The following is a 24258-nucleotide window of genomic DNA, read 5'->3' as shown; positions in this document are numbered from 1 at the left end:
AGTGAGTCATCCTGAGACAAACAGGAAGTCTCATTCCTGATCACAACCTCCTTTCGGGACACAACAGACAAAAAACAACTGACTGTTTTTCTTCAGTCACAAACTGTTCATATCTAATTTTTTTTAAAATTAAGGACAGATAATATAGTAATATAAAACTTCATTTAATAAATCTAAGGTATGCTAAATACAAACGTATTTCTTCCGTATTCTTTCCAGTTAAAAAGAAATAAGGAAAAGAAAGAGAAGACGGGGTGGAAAAGAGGAAAGGCAAACATAGAAAAAGGAGAAGGGAGAGATCAAAGGGAAGGAGGAAAGGGCAGATAAAGTCAGAGAAGAAGTGGAAAAGTAAACGGGAGGAAGAACAGACGGGATGTAGGGAACAGAGCAGGACTAAGAGAAGAACAAGCAACAGTGTCTGAAGGATAAGAAATTTACAGGATAGGGAGGGAAGGAGGGGGTCACAAAGGAGAGGGGGAGAGGAAGGATGCTAGGCTTATGTCCAGCTCTCACCTGAGATGGCAGGTCTCAGACTTTTGAAGATGGGGGAGGAGACAGCAGAGTGTGGTGGGACTGGAGAACCCCAGGTTCTGAAAATGTGCTGAAAATGGTTGTCCGCAGAGCCGGCCCAGCTCACTGACTTCAGTCATGTAAGTTATCGTCAGCCCCTTTCACAGATAAGGCAGTTGAGGTCTGGGGAGCTTAGGGGATTTGCCCACAGTCACACAGCTAAGAAGTGTGTAACCGTGGGAGCAGGCTCTGTTTAAGGGAGAAAATAGATTTCATCCTAACCAAGCAACTGATGTACCGTCGGCCCTCCATAGCCCTGCGTTCCAAATCCGTGCATTCAACCAACTGCAGACGGAAAATATTGGAAACAAATTTCCAGAGAGTTCCAAAAAGCAAAACTTTAATTTGCCTTGTGCTGGCAAATAGCATTTACATTGTATTTACAACTCTTTACATGGCTGTACCTTGTATTAGGTGAAGTAATCTAGAGATGATGTAAAGTATACGGGGGGATGTGCATAGGTTATATGCAAATACTATGCCATTTTATTTAACGGACTTGAGAACCTGTGGATTTCGGTGTCTGTGGAGCTCCTGGAACCACTTCCATGGTGGATACTGAGGGACAACTGAATTCAGAAAGGACACTGCCATCCAAAATTTCTCCTCACTTTTTCTGGCATATTTCCCTTAATATTCTATTAGCCTTTGTAAGCCTTCACACAGAAGGAATTCGTTGAGTTTGGAGATATATTCTTTTTTGCTCTTCACATCTTCTGACTGCACTCTGAATATAGCAGCGGGGATATGAGGGCGGGGCAGGAAGACCTTCAGGACTGAAATTCAGACCAAGGTCAGAGCTGACTCTGGACCAGAACCTTCTAGTTCTGGACACTGTCCTATTGATTATGAATTATTTCCTCATTTTCTTATTTTTCTACAAGAAAGGGCAATGAAAACAAGAAAAATACATTATGTATCAATTTACAGTGTATAAAGTGTTTTCACATATCTCCTCCCACGTTGTTTCGTAACAACGTGCGAAGTCGTTTCTGAAACTCAGAAAAGTCGGTGGTAGGACCTTGAATTTGTAGCTCCCATACTCTTCCAGCAGAGAGCTTTTCCATGAGGTGAGAGAGGACATAAACGAGCCACGTAGCCGTCTCAAAAGTAGCTTTGACTATAAAATGTTATGTGTCTTGTGTCTATGAAAACCTCAGCTTTCTTTCACACTTCATTTCCTTCTCAGAAACAATCACTTCCTGGGTCGTCATTTTTTTCCTCCCAGTAAACAGTGCCTTGAACCCAATCCTCTACACTCTCACAACCAGCTTTTTCAAAGACAAGTTGAAACAGCTGCTGCACAAACATCAGAGGAAATCGATTTTCAGAACTAAAAAAAAAGTTTGTCTACATCCATCGTGTGGGCCGATGACTCGTCTTCAGTGAAACTTGGGGTTTTGAACAAAATAAACCTCGAGGAGAATATAGTGAAACCAGCTTCCTAGTACTGGTTTTGGAGCACTGGACTTTCAATGGACTACCTAAAAAAGCACAGCATTTGGAAGATGACATCTGCAGTCCTTTTCATCTTTACCAACGGCGACCCTTTCTGCACAGACAGCACGGCAGGATGATGTCAGGCACTGCATTCCGGTGGCAGCTGTACTGTTTATCAGCCGGGCTGAGAACTGTACCTGAGAGTTCTCCTCACGGACATGCCTGAAATGCACAAGTGAAGCCATAAATAGTAGGCTGATAAGCAGTTGTTCTCTAGCTCGTCAACGCGGCCAACCTACCAGTGGATGCCCACACGTTGGCGCTGCATGGTCTGTTTTTAAACTGAATTGTGCTGTCCATAAAATAAAAACAGTCACGACATCTAACGCTAGCGTGGCGGGAATAGCATAAGCTTAACATCTCTCTCCTTGCTTTTTCAACGTCAAGTGAAATCCTCAGCATCCTGCTGAACTGATAGCGAAGGATTTCCGAGATGTCCACCCACCTCAAGTCCTGCCCTATGGAGGCCCATGGATTAGCGGCTTTGAAAGCAGAACTTCATACAAGGTTCGAAGTCGAACATATGACCAGAGAGGCACGCTGACCATTTGCCTAGTACCATTCACCTTTTCAGCTTGTATTCAATGTGAGAAGAACTGAGCTCTCAAAATATTTTTCTTAAGGTTGCCCATGCCATAAAGGAAAATTGGGCACTCCAACTGCCAAAAACTACATTTTAATATGTTTTAAAGTATAATTTCTTAAGAGCAGTATCCCTATTGCTGGCAAGTTCTGCCATCATAGAACACACAGATAAGAAGGGTTATGGGGGATTTAAGAACACTGGACTCAGATAAATTCCTGTTGGTTTTAACCAAAAGGCTGGTAAGTTTGGATTTGTTTTTTGAAAATGAAAAGTAGTTGTGAAGTCCTGGACATGTTTTTATATGGAAAGTTTATATGTCAAAAAAAAAAAGAGGTAAATAAAATTATATTTTGCATTTGTCTATACATTATTTTAAATTCAATGAAGACCACAGGTAGGGCTTATTGACTGTTACCCATGTTTTTCTTGGTAGAGAATATAACTAGGAAACAAACACAGCACCGCAGTTAACAAGACACCTCTTTACACTTTTCTTTCTCTTCCCCCCTCTTCCAAAGCATGAAGCAGTAACTTAATTTCTTTACTCTTCACTTCATTCTGAGTTCCTTTAATGAGATGAAATGTGAGCAGCTGACTAAGAACTCCACATCACCTCCTACTGCATATTAAATGAGATGCCCTTTTATCCAGTAGCATCCAGGAAAGAAAGAATCCCAGAGTTTCTGCATCACAGCTGTGTCGGTAATTTACCTGTCAGTATCTAATATTGACTAAAACCATCATGGGAGTTCCTTTATTTTGATCAAGTGAGATATTTCTTACATCAGGGAAATCTTTTCACTCTTATTCTAGAAATAATGTCCCTACCCATTGACTAGGCCACCCTTTTGCCTTATAGTTTCAAAATTTCCTCCGTCTTATCTCCTCACTATGATTAGTTGCTTCCCAACTTGTCTGTTTTTTTAAATGTCCTTTGCCAGTCCTTGAACATTACATGATTTATTTCTAATATATTTCCCAACGTCAAAAGCATAAATAAGGAATAGACCCCGAGCGTAGGGTATCTCAATCTTAGCACAAATGTGTCTCCCAGTTTCCCACTCTCGAGCCTCAGGCATGGGCCGGGAGGCAAGGATCTGGGAGCGGTGTTTGTGAATGTCTGCGCTCTTACTGTTGAGCTTTGGACATGAGAAGCACAAGGTCAGATGCACCGGGGAATTTGGCAGCACAGTTCACGGAAAAATGGAAGCTCTATGTTGGTCAGCAGCATGACAAATAGTATAAAATTGAATTCTAATAGCTTAGTGATTTACAGTCTTATTCTATACTGCTATATAAATAGAAAACCATCAGAAATACGTTTGATTTTAGCTAATGATAGTGTTTTATCTGGGCTGAGTGAAGTCTTTTGTGTTGGGTCAGACTTGTTTTCTAAACCCAGTATTTCTATGTGGTTGTGAAAATACCACCTCTGTTCGTGAGCCATTTTCCATGACAAGATAAACATCAATTAAATGTCACTCCAGAGTTTAAGAGGCCACAGACTGTGCCATCTCTGAGTAGGAGAGGGTGAGGGCAAATTACCTGATCCACATCCTGTTATGCCTTTGTGTATAACGTATCTTGTCTTGAAAAGAAAAAGATATTCTAAAAAATCAATATGGAACCTCAGACATCAGTGCAAAGAGAGGCTTAGTGGTTTATCTGTACTAGACATAGCCAAGCTTTCCTACATCACTTTGTTTTATTCTTAAGTTTTATATCTAATTAAAGTTAAACTAGTTCATGCCAGTTACAGTTGCTGAAATAGCTTCTTGATGGTCAGGTGCTTTAAGTGAAATTAGGCATATCTGAGCTTTTGTATAAATAGTAGTATCACCTTCCCCCAATCCCATCTTGCACCCCAATTCTGCGGCTTCATCTACCTGGTCTCTATAAAATCAAGGAGCCACAGAAGCAGACCCATCTCCCCAGTGTTTGTCTCCTAAGGATAACTCGGTTGCCGGATCAAATTAGCATTTGGTGGTTTGCTACCTATCTACTCATGCCACATTTTCAAGATTTTTATCTCACCCCAGGTGATTCTTCACTCTGCTTTCCCATCCTCAAGTTCATAAGCAGTGCAGAAATCCAGAGAATGCACATGTTAGAGATGAGAAATGGTAAGGACTTCACATCAATCATATCTACCCTATCGTTTGATAAATACTCCAAGGGAGTCTGAAGGAAATGTATCTGCCAAAATTAACAAGAAATACATGTAAGACATACTTCCTTTTAGTTTTTGCAGTATAACGTAAACGGGCATATGGTTCTATTTAATAAATAGACTTAGGCAACTTTACTCAAGAAACAAAACATTGAAGATAAGTATTTGTGTTTTATTTCCTTATTCTGGTAGATAAGAGAGAATGATTACAAAGATCTCTCTGTATCTGTTTATATATTTATCTGTTTATGTTTGTTTCTGTTTATATGTCAGTTGTCTGACATCTTGTTTATGAGAGACAGAAGATGTATATTTAATAATGATAATGTTTATCTCTGACCAGGGAAATGAAATGAAATTAGATGATTCTCCTTTTAAATGGCTTTTCAGTGGGAGATCTCAAAGTCCTTGAGAAATACTTCCCAAAGCCCTGAAAGCTAGTTGAAACCTATTACTCCATGTATTTCATTACACTGGTCTTCAGGATATTTCTCTACATGACATGTACGGAAGAACCAAACTACAAATGAAGAAATAGAGAACAAAAAGGCCAAGTGACAAAATTGCAGATCCAGAGTGGGGATCTTCTGCTGTCTGAACAGCCTGGTCCCAGTCCATTAGTGACACCTCCTATCCCCAGGACCTGAAGAAACTCATAACAATTTTGAGTTATAAACTCATAACTACTTTATACAGAAGAAATTATTTCTGGACTATCTGGGAGCTAGTAAAACGTTCACTTGTTTAGTGATTGTCTGACTTCATAGTGCGAGGGTGTCTGCATCAGTATAGGTTTTGTAATGAAAGCTGTATAACTTTCTTGCTAAGACCACACACATTTAATACAAGGAAATACGCTGTCAAAAGTGAGGGTGCTGGTGACGTAGTTCAAGGTCAGCCATCAACTACTTCCAAGACCTCAGACAAATATCTTTAAATCTCTATCATTCTCTATAACTGACTTTCCTTAAGATTATATCACATAAACTGACGTCTTGGCCCGTTTCTGGGAAGATCTATTATGTGGATTAAAACACTTGCTGAAGGTTGATATGGATTAAAAATGCAAAAGTTTACATAAAGTTCAAAGATCATTCAATTCTCAATTTCCCTTTTCTCAGGAAGAATCAATGCACAGAGCCACCAATGTTCAGAAATCCACCCCTTTCAGTGGATTTCCTTCCAGGAGGCTTCTATTCTGGAAAAAATACTGAAGCAAAGCCTCAGACATTGAAGCTTTTCTAGGACACAGGCACTTACAACAATACAGCAGTAAGTACAACTTAAAACTTAGGTGGCCTATTGCTAGCAAAACCCAGGAATGCAGAGATCAGCATAATTAACAAGCAAACATCTTAACTACAAATCAGACTGATCTCTTCACTTAAGTGTAAAAATAGGTCTACTATCACCTGCATTATCCTCTTAAACAGACATAGATGCACAGGGATGTCCAGCACTTATGACTGGGTATACTCCTGGGAAAAATGTTGTTAGGATAAAGAGACAATGACATACCTGATTTCCCTGTGGAACCAGCATAGAACATGTGGTTCTTGACTCAGGATTCAGTTCCACCTCCAACTTTGCCCCATCATCTGTAAACTCCCTCCCCGTGTCACCAGCCTCTCCCTCCCTCTGCTGGCTCTTTCTCCTCAGCTCACAGTGCTACAATTCTCACCGCAAAGAAGACAAGCCCACCATCCTGCACCCTCCTTTAGCATCTGTATTATTCTCACCTTCTCTTTATAGCTAAACATTTTGAAAGAATAGTACATTCTTGGTCATGAGCATCTCACCTCCCATGACTTCTCAACCACTGACCTCCACCCTCACCACTGCACTGAGCTGCTCTCATGAAGATCGAACCACTATGTTGTACACATGAAACTAATATAATGTTATGTCAATTACACTTCAATAAAAATAAATAACTTTTTTTCATTGAAGTATAGTTGATTTACAATGTTTCAGGTGTACAAGAGTCTCTGGCTCTTCCATCGCTTCCTGTTCAGGAAGATGCATCTGGCCACCGGAGGGTGAGAGCGGAGGAGGGGTAGTAGAATCTGGCCTCTCCAGCAGCTACTGAAGAGGCCAGGGCATGTAATCTGAAAGTGCAGGGTGATTTACTCCCCTCTGAATGAACTTTGTCCATAGGAGAGAGAAGAGAAAAGGGGGCCAACAGATCCATTTCCACTTGTCCTGCTCCAGGGAACTGTTCCTAGGAATACGTTTCCCTAAAGCCTATCCAGAGACACCTCACGTGGCCGAGTGGGTCCACCTGCCCAGCTGCTCGTCTTGGCTTGTTCTGAAGCTGTGGCATTTGCACACACCTTGCATTTGCTCCCTATCCTTCTCTGCCTCACATTCTGCTTCTCTCAGCCTCACTGCTCTAGGATTGGCTTCCTCATAAAGCACTAGCTCTTAAACCTTGCCTCAGGCTCTGATCTTTCTAGGGGATCCAGGCTAAGACATCCCACAAACCAGCAATTCAACTTGCAGGTGTTCACCCTAGAGAAATCGAAGCACATGGGCACAAAGAGATGAATACAAAGATGTTCAGTGCTACAATGTTTGTTCAATATTTGTATTAGCACAAAAGCAGAGGCAATCTAACTGTCCTGCAGTAGGAGAATGGGTAAACTATGGCTTACTAATTAAAACAATCCATTATCATACAACAGTTAAAGTGATCTCATGTATCAAAATAGAGAAATGTCAAGAACGTAATATTGAGTGAAACAAAGTTATAAAATATGGAGTACACTGTATTATTTACACAAAATTTTAAAACACAAAACAATATATCCCTTATATATCTTATACATGGGAATGATATTCTGCAATTTTAAGAAAGGATTTACCTCTGGGAAAGAGAAAAAATTTTTAATCTGTCTTTAACAGTTGTTCTAAAAAAGAAAAAAAAAACCTAAAGCAAATATCACTAATGTGATTATCTGTTTAATTTTGCCAGTGTATATATTGTTATCAGTTATATTGGGTTGGCCAAAAAGTTTGTTCAGGTTTTCCATAGCATTTTATGGAAAACCCGAACGAACTTTTTGGCCAACCCAATATTCATAAAGTTTTTTGTGGTTCCACCATCTTTTAGAATTAAAATTTAAATGATTCAAGCCCTCATCCTGCATATCATAACGTTAGAATGTCCAAAAGTCTCTTCAAGCAAGGTTTCTTTGAATTTTCAGGGGATTTACAATTGGCTAAATCGGTTCCTGTTCTGTGAGCACTTTCCTTCTCCCCTGATCCCCAGCCCTGGGCCTCCTCTAGCCTCAACTGTCTGGACCATGGGCCTCAGTCCTCCCTCGATATGGTGCTGCCACCAACACACTCACAGAGCAGAGGGATACTGGAGGGAGGGCTGTGTTATCCCTCAACTCCGTGTACCATTAACAGACTTACAGTTGAGGGTAATGAAGACAGATTACAGTTCAGTTAAAAAAAAAAAAAAAAAAAAAGAACACAAAACTTAAATGTGTTCTAAAAGCTCATTCAGTCATTTCCCTCTCTACATTTAGGCCCACGCTGCCTCCATCTTCTGGGGCTTTTCTGTTACACACACACACACACACAGACACACACACACAGACACACACACACACACACACAGACACACACACACACACACACACACACACCCCTTCTCCCTACCCTGACTGCCAGCCGTTCTATCCCACAAATTCTGTTAATCCCTTCTTCAGAATAGTTTTGTTTTTCACCCCTGCCCCAAACTGACTTTCAAGCCTACCCTTGCTTATCCAAAATCTGAATCCACATCGTTAAACAACGGGCCTTCTATTTAGGATCTCTGCCCTTTGGCTGCACAAAACAGAAGGAAAAGCTTTGAAATTACAGGCTTTCCTTTCGCATGAACAAATTTTATGAAAGATAGCTTCCCCCTGCAAGTCTTTCTCAAAACAGAAGGAAAACAATATGAAAATTCACTTTACGTCTGTCCAGAATAAATCTGCAAGGGTGGGGAATCTCCCCCAACGCCCCACCACAGTTTACCCAACTCAGCACCCCTACACATATATACAAGTGCTAAAAGCCCTGAAATCTAGGTCTATTTAGTATAGGGGCAATAATTCCATACACCTTAGTTGATACTGAAGAAATATCTGCATTATGATCCAGTATTAGAATTACTGTCCATAAGGATGATGCCTTAGATGTGCATAGCCTTCCACAGTTTACAAGGAACTTTTATATAGAACACAATCTGTAAAGAAATACGTAAGGAGACGCAAATAATTTTTAGCAGAACTGAAACTAAAATCCAGTTCTCTCGACACAATAAAATTCTTTCCACTCTACCAAGCTGTATCTAAACTTATGTCACCTAGAAAAGATTAGATTAGTATGAGTACTATAGAAAGGATAAGGTGAAAAGAAATCTAAAAGATTTCAGAAGAATTCATTTCAAAGTTTAAGCTTTGGTGGACAAATGGTTGTCTAGAACAGTGCCTAATGTGTAGTAGGTGCTCAAGAATTCGTTGAATGAATGAATGAAATGTGTATGTCCCTGGCTGCCTGAAATCACTATTTAGTTATCCAGAATAACCCAAGGGTTTTAGATGGTTGAAATGGTGATATCCAGGATGGAGGCAGATGTGTTTATATGTATGGAGATATATATATCTCTCCAGAAATTCCCCATCTCTATTACTCTCTTCCTTGCCTACATCCTTTGTCTTCAAAGCCACATTAGAAAGTATAGATCATTAATATATAAGAAAACATACCCAGGGGTACAAAAACCATACCTAGAAGAAGACACTGAGATTCAGATAAGATTTTTTCACAACTTTATTACCTACTGAATAGAGTACCCTTTGTGTAATCTTTGGTGAAATCAGACTTTCTTAAAGGAGGGAGCATATGTGACTTCCTCCCTTCTTCCTGGTGCTGAGGGTGAATGTGGCCGTGCAGAGCACAGAGGTAAAGTAAAACCCTTGACTTTGATTCACAAGAAGGGGAAAATTTGCTCAGAGAATGGGACGCATCAGAGAACAGACCTCGGTCCCACTCTTGCCCAGTGGCTGAGCAAACAGCAGAGTTTTATGTGGCAGAATTTGCTTCAGAGAGTTAAGAGAAGAGAGAAGGGATCCAAAGAGGAAGAGTGAGGGTCGGGTTTTAACCCCCTGTGCAAATAGTGCAGTCAGGTTGAAGCACCCTGGAGAATTTAGAACCCTAGCCAAAATGGAATCAATATCTATCTAGCAAAAATGCCAGAATGTTATTAAGTCACCTGCAAAGCATATGAAGGAGAGAAAAGGGGTCTCTTTCTGCACCAAAAGACAGCAATCCCTGAGTAGGTTCGTGGTCTATCACCATGAGAAGCTTAAAGAACACCACCAAATAATGAACTTGTATGATTGTATTGAATAAAAAATTTGCTAAAGGATTCAAACATCTTTTGATAAGTGAACGTGAATCAAAAGAAACAAAACTCCATTAACTCAATGCAATGATGAATCAGCAGATATTGAGGATTCAATTTAAGAGTTAAAAAGATTTGGGAAGAGTCTCTAGCCGAAGAGATAACGTCTTCCCTGGGGGTGGATTAAGGAAGTAAAATATAGCATTCCCCGACTTCCAGAGTGGCTGAATGGCTTCGACCGCCAGATCTCCTCCCCATGTCAATAAACCCCAGCTCACTGCTGGGGCTCCACAGCCTCACTCCCAGGCCGACAGTGCTGCTGGAAAAGCCACAAACTGGTGATTTGTTTTCTTTTCTTTTTAACAATGTAATTACTATTGTACAAACTAAACTATGGCAACACTGAAAGAAACATAAATAAAAAAATGAAAATTACCCATAATCCCCTCACTTTAATATATGATTTTCATTTATTTATTTTCTATTATGTTAATAGATACGTTTTCCCTCATTGCAAACCCAGCATATATACAATTACATGGTGCTATTTTTCTTTTGCAAGAGTGTAAAATTTTTTCATGTTCCCCAGTTTTCATAATTGTTATTTTTTCTGTATTGAGATTCAGTGATTTTCCATTGAAGTATTAATCCTAATTGATTTAACCACTTCCCTGCTGTGAAGCATTTTGGTTCTTTCCAACTTTGTTCATTCATTCGGAAAGCATGAAGTGTCTTTTATGTGCCAAACACTATACTAAACATTAGAGACGTAAATAGTCCCTGCTCTTGACAAATTCAGGGAAAAAGAGATGTGGTCACTGAAGCGGGGACCTGGAACCAAACTGCCTGGATCCAGAGCTCCCCGTGGCGTTGGTCTTGCATCCGAGCTCACTTCTCCCTCTGCCTAATCTTCTTCCTCCCTCTCCTTTCCACAGGGGTTGATCCCGAGAGTACACCCTCATAAGCCCCCGAACACTAGGCTGTCTCAGAGTCTGCCTTCTGAATACACCAACCTGTGAAACACCATAAAAGAAAGATGAGCTCTTCAAACCCTTGGGTAGAAATGGAACATAAATCTCACACCGGGGATCAAAAGACCTAGTTCAAGTCCCAGATCAGCCACAGAGAGGCAGTGTGATCTTGAACAAGCCTCTTACTGTCTTGAACCTCAGATGTTTCTAAGAGAAGAATAATTCCTCCCCATCTATCTTACAGGGTTATGGCATGAGGATTTAATAAGATGTGTCTTGGGAAAACACTACAGAGTGTAAGATGCTGGGTAATTGGTTATTCAGTAGATTCTGGAGTTGTTCTTTTCTTTGTCTGTTAAGTTCATCCTTCTCAGCATTAAACCATTCAGATTGCTCTAGAAAAATATTTCCCTGGGTTATTCTCATAGGTGGCTGGAACGAACTCTCTAAGGCTCATAAAGAGATTTAAAAGGTCAAGAACACTGAGAGAATATCAAAGCACTCTGCATATTTACAACAAACATTTCTACATAAAATATTCTATGACTACACACCCAGATCCCAGGCTACATGAAGCCCTGTAGTCTTGGGTATAAATGAACTAAGACATAAGAGAGTCTGAGGCAGACACAGGACCAGATATAAAGAAGATTATGTGGCCCCAGTCCTGTTAATGATAGGAAGTTATAGTATAATGATTTTATGGGGAGGGAGGTCTATTGCTAATATTTCAGCCCTTCCTGTCTAGAGAACTTTGTAAGCACGCCTTGGTTCATTTTTCTTTCTGTTGAAATTTCTTCATAATAATTAGGAGTCTCATCAGAGAGGTGGTAGCTCGACTGGAAGTCAGAAGAATGATGGACATTTCGATTTTCGGTGGAAGGCAAGACTGGTAATGCAGAGACTGGACATAGTGGGGATGGCAGCTCTTCAGTGCACAGCGTCACTGGGAGCCTCTCCCATTGAGAATGTGTGACCACCTTGCCACAACTTCTCTTCCTCTGACCACCGTGTCCTATGCCAAGTCGGTAAGACATAGCAGCCAGTGAACCGCAGCCACCGCAAACACTCCGTCTATGTATCCAGCTATCTATCTACCATCTATCTACCTATCTAATCTGTCAATCGTCTATCTATATCTTATCTATGTATCATCTATCTATCATCTCTATCTCTTTTTTTGAGAGAGAAAGTCTCAGATTAGTGTAACAATTCACTGACCTGTAAATTGTTATAAAAGAAAAATTAGGGGGGTTATAATGAGGGTCTTAGCCTCTGTGCACCTTCAGCAACCTTCAGAGATCTTTGATTTCCTCATCTCGATTCAATGAAAAACACAATATTAATTCAAAGTTAAAGCATTTTCCCTTTGCTAAGGGCAGCAATCTTTCTCTTAGCCCTTCTCCAGCACTAATGAGGAGAAAGCAAATCCCATTCAAAAAGCCCACTGTAAAAAAAAAAAAAAAGCCCACTGTAGAAAGTGGAGCTGCTCTGTCAATACCAGCAAACAAGAGTGAACAAATTATCCTTAATTTTCCCCCCCAAAATTAATAAATAATAGAGAAAGTGGGAGTTCATTTGACAGTAAACAGAATAAGATCCAGGCTAAACAAAGAAAAACGAAAAAAGCAGAGTTGGTTTAAGTGTCTCGTCTCTTCCCCTCTCTGTTTATGTCACTTTTCTCTCTCCCTTAGGGTCTGCCAACCTTTGTACAGCTTTTTTCCCCTTGCAATCCCTTGCCCTCCCAAACTCCTCACCCTAATTTGGCTGTCCATGACTCAGTGTCTTTATTTACCTCCACTCCCCAACCCAAGGCATGCACTCCTTCCCCACTCATAACCCCATTAGTCAATGGGTCTTATGCCCTCAGGTTTTAAGGGCTAACTAGCTAGTCCGGAGGCTAACATAGATTACAGAAAGAGGCTGGGTAGGGAGGGGCTACTCCCAGATAACATATAGCAAATACATGTTAATAATAACTTCCTAAAGACAAGTCGTCCACGGAAACCATTTTCCCCATTAGAGATTCCAATGGTGGACATTTCAGACTTGACAGCTAAGGAGGACCCAGCTCCGGCTGGCTGGGGGGAGCGAAGAGAACTGCAGCTGGAATGACCACATTCACCCCAATCTGAGGAGGTTCCTCCCAGCGCTAACCTCTTGATATAGAGGCCCTCTACCTGCTAGTTTCCTTCCTTCAAAGTTCTGGGAACGTCGATACCATCTTGCCGAGAGCCTTTTTTGACTCCCTGGATTCCCTTCAGTCTGGTAGTATACCTTGGCTTCAGAACAAGGAGGACTGAACTGTCAATGATGATCTCCTCTGATCTGGCAATTCTGAAGCATAAACGTGCCAAAATGAGACAATTAGAGGAGCAGTGCCTTATGCGTGAGCACTATTGTGTATTAACGTGCTGAGTGCCACCCAAAAGATAGGTAGTAGGTACCCAAACCCACTCGCGGTATTTTAACCTGCATGTTTTAAAAAATCGTGAAGCTTTAAAACTCCCCCAGCATATGCAACAGAATCATTCTGCGTTTCCTGAGGTAGTAGCTGTGTGAAGAGTGATATTGCCAAGGGGGTTTGATCAGCGGTGACATCAGACAGCAGTTTCCTGTGAGAAGCACGGCTGCCATTTAGACGAGGCAGGGAAGAGCGGAAACCAAGCAAAGACGGCTCTAAGGGAGGAGATGACGGGGGACAAGTGGAGAAGCTGTACGGTCAGCAGTAAAGCCCCGCAGACGGATGACGAGCCCAGCAAATGCCTCCTACTAACACGTACCCGCTGCTCATCTACTGAAGAGTGAACACCAACATGGCAAACTTTTCCTTTTGTTCTCATGAATTGGCAAATATAAGGCCCACATCACTAATGTTGCTCCGAAGTCCTGACTACCCAAAATGACTAAAAACAAGTCATTCACTCATTCAGTGAAATGAATGGAGTGGAAAAATGGGGGATAGGGATGGGGCAGACAGATTTCACCAACTTCCACATATTCCAGCATGATTTTTATGTCTGCCATCCAGACACATGGATGTAACACATGTATGCAGTTGAAAGAGATATTTTTTCCTCTTAACATATTAGGGTAGCTGTGCTTCACATGATTCATGTACAGGTATAAGATTTAAATCTGGTCAGTTTCGCTTTTGTTTGTTTGTTTGTGGCCTTTTAGCAGCCTCTGTTTTCCCCACCCTCCCCACCCCAAGGCAACCACTTTTCTACTCTTTGTTTCTATGAGTTTGACATTTCAAAAAGAAATTTATTTATTTATTTGTGTGTTTGTTTATTTATTTTATTTACTTATTTGTTTATTTCAGAGTCCACATATAAGTGATACCATACGGCATTTGTCTTTCTCTGTCTGGCTTATTTCATGTAGCATAATGCCCTCCAGGTTCATCCATGTTGTCACAAATGGACCATTTCCTTCTTTGTTGTGTCTGAATAATATTTGATTGTATATACAGATCTTCCTCGACTTACGATAGGGTTATGGCCCATAAACCCATCGTATGTTGAAAATATCGTAAATTGAAAATGTATTTAATACCCCTAACCCACGGAACAACATAGCTTAGCCCAGCCTACCTTCAACATGCTCAGAACACAACATTAGCCTACAGTTGGGCAAAATCATCTAACACAAAGCCTATTTTATATTCAGGTGACAATATAACAAAGTGTTGAATATCTCATGCCATGTATTGGATTCTGTATTGAAAGTGAAAAACAGAATGGTTGTTATGGGTACAGAATGGTTGTAGATGTATCAGCTGCTCACCCTTGTGAGCCTCTGGTTGACTGGGAGCTGCGGCTCACTGTCGCTGCCCAGAATCACACAAGAGAGTATCATACCACCTACCACTAGCCCAGGAAAAGATCTAAATTCAAAATTCAAAGTGCAGGGACTTCCCTGGTGGCACAGTGGTTAAGAATCTGCCTGCCAATGCAGGGGACACAGGTGTGACCCCTGGTCCAGGAAGATCCCACATGCCGCGAAGCAACTAAGCCCATGCGCCACAACTACTGAGCCTGCGCTCTAGAGCCCGTGAGCCACAACTATTGAGCCTGCGCCACAACTACTGAAGCCCACGCACCTAGAGCCCGTGCTCTGCAACAAGAGAAGCCACCGCAATGAGAAGCCCGTGCACCGCAACGAACAGTAGCCCCTGCTTGCCGCAACTAGAGCAAGCCCACACGCAGCAACGAAGACCCAACACAGCCAAAAAAAAACCATTCAAAATGCAGTTTCTACAGAATGCATATCACTTTTGCACCATCATAAAGTCAAAAAATCGTAATTCAAACCGTCATAAGTTGGGGACCATCTGTACATATACCACACCTTCTTTATCCATTCACGTGTTGATGGACACTTAACGTTGTTTCCATATCTTGGCTATTGTGAATAATGTTGCTATGAACATGAAAGTGCAGATATCTCTCTGATATTCTGTTTTCATTTACTCTGGATATATACCCAGAAGTGGGATTGCTGGATCATATGGTAATTCTATTTTTAGTTTTTTGAGGAACCTCCAAACTGCTTTCCTTAGAGGCTAAACCAATTTCCACTCCCACCAACAGTGCACAAGGGTTCCCTTTTCTCCACATCCTCACCAACACTTGTTATCTCTTGTCTTTTTGATAATAGTCATTGTAACAAGTGTGAGGTAATATCTCATTGTAGTTTTGATTTGCATTTCCCTGATGATTAAGGATGTGAGTACCTTTCCATGTACCTATTGATCATTTATATGTCTTCTTTGGAAAAATACGTATTCAGTTCCTCTGCCCATTTTTAAATTGAATTGTTTGATTTTTTGCTACTGAGTTGTGTGAGTTCTTAATATATTTTAGATATTAACCCCTTAGCAGATGTATGAGTTGCAAATATTTTCTTCCATTCCGTAGGTTGTATTTTCTTTCATTTTGTTGATGGTTTCTTTTGCTGTGTAGATGCTTTTTAGTTTGATGTAGTCCCACTTGTTTTTTGTTTTTTTTTTTTTTGGCTTTTGGTGCTTTTGCTTTTGGTGTCAAATCTTAAAAACATCATTGCTAAGACCAGTGTCAAGGAGCTTACTCCCTATGTTTTTTTTGTAGGTCAATTCTGTCAACTTTGGACAATTTTGTTATAATGAAACTTTATTCCTGAAGGATTTGTTCATTGAGTTGTCACTGTATAAAGAAAACCACATTAAAATGCAAGACTTAGAAAAAAAAAACTTAAGTCTTTGCAAAATCAGAGTGCTCCTCACTTTTGCTTAATATCAGATTGTCACAATTAATAATCATCAGCTGCAAGAAAGAAATAATTTATTTTTTCATAGTCTTGACTAAAGATTTAGTTTTCATAAGGTGGAGAACCAGTTGTATGATTTTGGGGGGGGATTGAAGAGTTTATTCAGTTATGTTTCAAGGCAATTACATAACTGTTTATTTTGGTTAACATAATATTTTGTTGCACTATTAATTTATACCATCAAATTGTATGATTTTTAGTAATTTTTTTCCCTTAGGGTCTGAGTAATTGTTTTCCAATTAAGGAACAACATTAAAAAAAAGAACCTTTGAGAGAAAAATTCAACTGTGTCAGTGTCCCTAATGGATTCTAGAAAATAAACCAGATTGTTGACTTGGTCTTCCTCTCCTAATAACTGACCCAGAAAAGAAGTTTAATTTCTTAGAATGTAAAGTAGGACTATTTCCTTTGATATTTCTATTAATCAAATATCTTAAATCCAGATTTATAATGGGCATATACATCTGGCATTAAATTGTTTTTAAAATGAAGTACATTATTTCTCTGACCCAACAGCTGTTACTGAATACTATAGAGATGTCTGAGATTGCGTTTGTAAGTACAACTCTAATGGTTTCTGAAATATGATTTAAAAATCAATACCTAAAAGTATTTTAAATGCATACTTGGGCATTATTCATCCTAGAGGCATGCACATCTCATTTTCTAGAAAAATCAAAGGCATACTTTGTAAAAATGAAAACAACATTTTCAATACTGTCTGTAGGATTTGATTGTGCAGGGCCAATACTTATATTTAACCAACTTGGGGGATGAACTAAATGATGAAAGAATATTAAACTTGAACAGTTTAGACATAGATTTTCTACAGCTAAAACTCTGTGCCTTAGTCATATGGAGCTACCACAACCACTGACAAAGAAATGAATAAAGTAAAAATTAACTATAAGTTTCTTTTATCTTAATATTTCTTTTAAAATATAGGGAAAAGAGCAGTTATATTATTCGTGAGTTCAATATAATTATCCACTGATTTTTTTTTTTTTTTTTTTTTTCAGTACGTGGGCCTCTCATTGCCGCGGCCTCTCCCGTTGCGGAGCACAGGCTCGGGACGCCCAGGCCCAGAGGCCATGGCTCACGGGCCCAGCCGCTCCGCGGCATGCGGGATCCTCCCGGACCGGGGCACAAACGCGTGTCGCCTGCATCGGCAGGCGGACTCTCAACCACTGCGCCACCAGGGAAGCCCTATCCACTGATTATATAATGCTTAATTCATTTTCCTAAGGTATGTTTGGAGAAACAAGTAACAACAGTATTGTAGGGATTACATCAATGAAGAGCAATCACTAAATAATAAAGCAACAACATTTATAACAAATATAATATTTTTGTTAGGGTTTTAAAGTCCCTAGGAATTTTTGAATATTGAAAGAGCAAATAGATATAAATATATTTCGCTTTAGATGAGGTTTGCAATTTTTCTTTCCATGATTAATTTTAGGGAAATTAAGACACATTTTTTTTTCAACCACTGTTTTTTGCGTTACGCGGGCGTCTCACTGTTGTGGCCTCTCCCATTGCGGAGCACGGGCTCCGGACGCACAGGCTCAGCGGCCATAGCTCACGGGCCCAGTCGCTCCGCGGCATGTGGGATCTTCCCGGACCGGGGCACGAACCCGTGTCCCCTGCATCGGCAGGCGGACTCTCAACCACTGCACCACCAGGGAAGCCCTAAGACACATTTTTATGGAAAAAAGTTTACTCTGTAATTACATATTACTTCAAGATTTTAAAATTCATGCTCTGATATATAAATAGATTATAATCAAACGAATTAATACTACATTAATCTGGTTCATAACATCAGGTTACAGTTGATTCAACACTCATTACAGTTCATCTTTATTTTCTAGTTGAATTTAAAAATGATTTTTTTTCTGAGCAAAGAGAGGTATTAAGAATTTCATTTTTATTTATAATAATTAATTGTTCAACATTTCTAAATTCATCAAAATTATATATTTTGTTGATTCTTTGCCACTTCAAAGTCTATAACTTGGGTAAATTTTCAGCACATGCCTGAAAATTACACATTTGCAATTCATTGTGCTTTTAGTCAGCAGTGATTAGTGAATTCAAATTGGAACTCTAACTATAGAATACTTAGAGCCTCTTCAGACCATGGTAGGCACTGGTTTGAAAAGATAATTGTAGAAATACATCTGTTAGAAACATATAGTCTTGGGGGAAAAATTAATGAAATACATAAATATTTCACACGAAATTCACAAGGTTTGATATCTGTAGGCAAACCCGGTGACACCACCACCGAACCACACCTGGCCCACGGAGTGGCAGAGAATGGGCTGTGTGCAAGAGAGAGCCCGAGAACAGTTCTGCAGATGGTGCTGAAAAAAACCTGGGTGCACGTAGGTACGATCTTTCAACCTCCACATCCCAGCTCAGGTGGGAATCTCCCTCCCCTTGTCCATGCACATCCCTCAAGCTGCAATTTACCCTTCTGTCTTCAAGGTGGCTGTGAGTTTAGTTTAACCTGATTTCACTTCAGTACATTGTTAAGGGAGACGAATGCTATTGGAGCTTTTCACACTCCGCACACGGGTAGAGCTGGAACTGCCCTGATTTTCACTTCTCCAAGGCCCTTGCTGCTGGCCAGTCTCCACATAAGCCCCCCAGGCTTCCTAGTGCACAAGCATCCATCTGAATTTTGAATCATGCTGAGGGCTGTGGGTGCAGAGTACAAGGCCTCAGGAACCAACCCAAAGCTGAAAACATTGCAGTTGCTACTTGTATAGAATATAACATATACATGGTTCTTCCAGTAGCCACGTGTCTTTTAACCTGATAAAAGCACAGAAGTGCTGGCTGGAAATGAGAACCGAATCTGCAAAACTAGCTTAGATCATTCAAATCTGCCTGACTCCAAACCAGTCCTGGGACAGCCCTGCATCTCTTCCACCCACCACCAACGTTGGAGCTCCTCTGGTTTCATTTCATAACTAGAATGGCATCCTTCAAAAGAAGTAAAGTAATTGTTATCATGTTAAGTGGTCAAGACAACCTGGCAATAGGAGTTTTTAAAAGTAATCAAAAAGAGAGAGTTAAGAAATACAAAAGGATAATTTGAGTTCATTTTTGAGAGAAGTTTAGCTACATCAAAAAAATGCTTCAAGTCAATTATTTAAAAGAAATGATTTCAGTGTCAGTCTCCTTTAAACACGTGCATCTGTTGGGTTTTGTTTTATTTTATTATCATTTGAAGGTAAGTAGAACTGCAGACATCAGCTTCTCTGAATAATCACTATGAAGTCTTCCAAAAGAAAGGCAAGGGCTATAACCCTTGTCTAAATTTTTGGATGTCTTCCCAGTTAAATGTCAAAACAGTAGCTTCCTTTGGGATAACTATTCTTCTTTATTGTACTGAAGAGCCTTTTAAGTGGTTTACTCTGAATAATTGCATAGCATGCTCGACTTTACTTTCCCATAATATGAAAATTTTTATTTTTTCATTCTCTAGGAAACAGCCAAGTTACTTCAAGCCTGTTTCTTTTCTCTCTTAAATACAAAGCTATTTTTCTGGAAGTGGAGGTGGGGGACCTGTAATATGCAAAGGCAGAGAACGTATAATCAGTGTAGATGAACAGAAACGTGTATCCCCTCCGCACTTCATCCACACCCAGTCAGCTTGCTTCCTTCTGAAACCATGTACATATTCACACCCCGGGACTTTCCAGGTGCTGTTTACTCCTGCTCTGCCCTCCCCCCTCATTCTCAGACTACTGTTCCTCACTCATCTTTCACTGTCAGCTCAAAATCCATCTCCATCATGATGCCTTTTCCCCTGATCATCCAGACGGGATGATGTGTTCTTTTCTCAGCCAGGGAATGGGTCCCCACTGTTAACTTTTTAGAGTATACAATTTCAGCATTAGTTTTGATTTAAAAAAAAAAAAACTTCACAATTTTCACATTTACATTACTTACAAAATTGTTCTTTTTCATGGGGCTACCAACGTTTGCAGTCACTGTCTGCTGGTATCCTTCCTATCCTGAAATTTTGTCATAAGGTACGTTGATTCTCCTAGAACGGCAAGGGACCCCAGGCTAGCTGACTGGAAACACCTGGATCTGGTAGATGGCTCAGCAGGGGGACGTTCTGGCTCCTCCTCTCTACCTTTGATTGTCTTTTCATCTATAGAAGCAGGTCCCGTAAATATCTCAAGGGGCAGTAGCTGTTCACTGTCCGAATAGCTCTCTGCCAAGTGACCTGGAAAGGAGGAAGCCTGCTTGAGAAGCCTGTGGAGCCATGGCTGGGGGCAGTGGACGGCTGACAGCAGCTGAACCCCTCCAATGACACCACTTGCCTCTTCCCGAGGACTCTTTCCCACACGCTGTTATGTGTGGTCCAATTAAGTTGGTCCTTTCGCACAAATCATTGTTTTTCTAAATATATTAGGAAAACTGTCATGTTCATCTGCTTTTACTGTGATCAGTAAAGAACACTTACTTAGGGATCGATCTGTCTGGGGCTGATGATATTTGATAACATTCACAAAGTAGCTTGCTTATTTTCACTATCTCATTTCTTCCAGTACATCATAACTCCTCGGGGAGGGACAACATTTGCTCCTGCAGGAGGAATGGCTCCAGCCTTCTCATTGGTTCTCCCCTGCCTAAGGACTCCAGGGAGATCAGCACTCCCCCATTCTTCTGGATTCCTTAGATTTTTGCACAGAAATTTATGGAAAAGAGAATTGTAATGCTGCAGTGTTAATTAGATATTACAATCTTGTGAAGGATAAAAATGAGACGAAAAGGATGACCTGAAAAAGAAAAGAAGCAAGGAAGGTTTAGAAAAGATTTCGAAGATCTTTAAAACTACTAGGAAATTATCTCCTCAGAGTGAAAAAATTTCTATAATAAGTATTAAAATTATTCTGCTGTCAAGTACTTAGCTTAATTACTGTTAAAATATTAAAATTGTGCTTCCGTACATTGAGACTAACTTTTAAATTTCAGGCATTTAGATTTAGGGTTCAACTCACAGCTTATTAAAGTGTGGGATGTGATTCTCTAATGTTCTTACAACTATGTCCCGAAACTCCAGAGTGTACACACTATATGGGCCAATTAATTTCCAGACTTCATAATGTATGTCAGCACTATAAACAGTTAGTAACAACAACAAAAAGATGATACCCTTTTTGATGGTAAATCATACTGAACATTTAACAGACATTCACTGAGGGCCTATTGGGTCCCAGGCACTCTCAGTACCTGGATGGAGATGGGGAAGGGGGCGAGGAAGTGGACAGGGTAAGGATAGATGGGGGATGCAGGTGGCGGGGAGGGGAAATAAGGAAATTAACAAAGCACAGTACCCACTTTCAAAGGTGTTCATCATCCCACGAGAGTTGAGAGAAAAGGTGGAGGAAGAGAAAAATGCTGTTGGGGACTTCCCTGGTGGCGCAGTGGTTAAGGATCCGCCTGCCGATGCAGGGGACACAGGTTCGAGCCCTGGTCCGGGAAGATCCCACATGCTGTGGAGCAACTAAGCCTGTGCGCCACAACTAATGAGCCTGCGTTCTAGAGCCCGCGAGCCACAGCTACTGAGCCCACGTGCCACAACTACTGAAGCCCGCACGCCTAGAGTCCGTGCTCTGCAACAAGAGAAGCCACTGCAATAAGCCCGCGCACCGCAACGAAGAGTAGCCCCTGCTCGCCGCAACTAAAGAAAGACCACGCGCAGCAATGAGGACCCAACACAGCCAAAAATAAAAAATACATAAAATTAAAAAAAAAAGTTTTCTCAGAGCCAGGAAATGAGTTCTGTCTCAGCTCTATCAGTTCGAAACCATACGGCCTTAAGTGCTTCCCCTCACCTCTCCACTTTCAGGAGAGAATGCAAGAAAGCCCTTCGTGTACTAAAAAGGTAGAAACAAAGGCCAGCTAATGGATACTACTATGCCCCTCAGAGACGATGAAACTGGGCTTAGATTAAGACCACCAAAATCACACACTACAGGAGGGATAAGAAAGACCCAGAGGAATTCAAATTTTCACTTCCTGATTAGGCTGCCCCTCTTGAACTGAGCTCTAATCCACGGCGATAGTTTGTCCTTTGAGTAACTGTCCAGCTTCACTTCCTGCCACACCTCCCAGACAGGGCCACATCAGACATTGCTAAAAGACAGCACAACACCAGCCCCTCCACACCTGTGCCAAGGTCCTGCCTTAGGTCTTAGTACCCTAAACCTGGCACTGTCTTACCTCCTTGGAGTAACACCTTATTGTATTATAATGACTGTCCCCTTAACAGTCTGGCAACTCTTTGAAGACAGAGATCATGTATTATCAATCTGTGTACCCCTGTCAGAGTACCTGATAAAGATACATGGTTTATTGAATGAGTGGATGGGTGCGTGCATATAAGCCATTTCTGCCCACAAAGAACAGAATCGTGACGTACTCCAACTATGTGCTTATGTGTGTCTCCCTAAAGCACTAGAACTCTCAATATGGTTTTATAACAGCTTTACTGAGATGTAATTCACATACAGGTATCCTCAGTTTTTTCAAAAGTTTCCCATATACCACTTTGCTTTTACGACAAACCTACATTAGTAACCATTTTCGCTAACTGAAGGAAATCCAAAGAGGGTTTTGTGTAAAACCCTCTTTGTGCTTTTATGTAAAAGGCAAAAAGCAAACATAGTATTTGTCATTTGATTTGCAACAAGCTCTTATGGAGGCAGCGCCAACCTGGGCAAGGAGAGTGACCCTGCCAAGGTCCTCCTCCGGGAACTACACTCAGCATCGCATCGATCTGCCATAGTTTTGAACTGTGTCTGTGAGCATCTGTGCTTTATCTCCATTTATTTTGTGCATGCGTTAGCAAGATGTGCCCCAAGGTAATTGATTCTGTGCTTTATGCCGTTTTGGCTTATGAAAGGCTTCATAGGAACACTCTACTTTGGGTAGCAGGGAAAACCTGTACCACAATTTCACTTAAGGTGTGCAATGCAGTGGTTTTTAGTATATTCAGAATTGTGCATCCATCACCACTAACAAATTGAGGAACAGTCTCATCACCCCCAAAGAAACCCCAACCTATCAGCAGTCACTCCCCATCCCCCCTTCCCCGCCCCCTAGCAACCACTAATCTACTTTCTGTCTCTATGGATTCTTAATTTCTTGTTACACTGTGTACATAGCTCAGTTATTAGAACGCATCTCTGCATGACTGAGAAATAAAAGCTGAAGCAGCTTCGATTTAATACAGAAGTACAAAATCAATCTCCTTGCTCTGTGACCTTGGGTAAGTTGTTGAACTGGATTTAATCTCCACATAAAATGAAGTTTGGACGGTGTATGAGGGCACCTTCAGGTTAAAAAAAAAAGAAGCAGAAACAAAACAAAAAAACCCTCTGTCTATAATTCCGAGACTCCACCCTAGGTAGCCTTTTCTGGGCGCCCAGCCCGGGACCCCACCCTTCGCTGCGCCCCTGGAAGGAACCGGCTGCCGCGCGCGCCCCCAGCGCGGGAGGGGCGCGGCGATGGGGGCGGAGCCAGCGACTCCGCAGCCAATCCGGGCGGCGGCGCGTCCCGGGGGCCGCGGCTCGCCCGGCGCGCAGGGGGCGGGGCTCCGCTTGACAGTGGCGGTCGCCGGGCAGCTGAGCCGGGGCGCAGCGAGCACAGCGCGGCGCAGGGAGCTCGAGCGGCGCAGGCGGCGGCGGCGGCGGCGGCGGCGGCGGCGGCGGGTCCCAGC

The 24258-nt window shown here is 41.3% G+C and overlaps 1 protein-coding gene across 2 annotated transcripts in view; it reads left to right on the top strand.

The window, feature by feature from the left end:
* RXFP2 (relaxin family peptide receptor 2) overlaps positions 1 to 3004 on the top strand; it is a 62088-nt gene extending 59084 nt beyond the window's left edge. Inside the window, exon 18 of one of the 2 annotated variants that reach the window (XM_027116786.1) lies at positions 1760 to 3004. In XM_027116786.1, coding sequence (XP_026972587.1) covers positions 1760 to 1959 — 200 coding nt within the window. In that variant the 3' untranslated portion in view covers positions 1960 to 3004. The remainder of the gene's footprint in view (positions 1 to 1759) is intronic. The other variant, XM_027116787.1, reaches the window with a different exon arrangement.
* The last annotated feature ends 21254 nt before the right edge of the window (positions 3005 to 24258 follow it).

The sequence above is a fragment of the Aethalodelphis obliquidens genome, unplaced genomic scaffold, assembly GCF_003676395.1.
Source record: "Aethalodelphis obliquidens isolate GAN/ISIS:26980383/991018 unplaced genomic scaffold, ASM367639v1 scaffold16, whole genome shotgun sequence".
Taxonomy (NCBI): domain Eukaryota; kingdom Metazoa; phylum Chordata; class Mammalia; order Artiodactyla; family Delphinidae; genus Aethalodelphis; species Aethalodelphis obliquidens.
The sequence above is the reverse complement of the archived record's forward strand: the minus strand, read 5'-3'. Positions and strand labels throughout refer to the sequence as shown.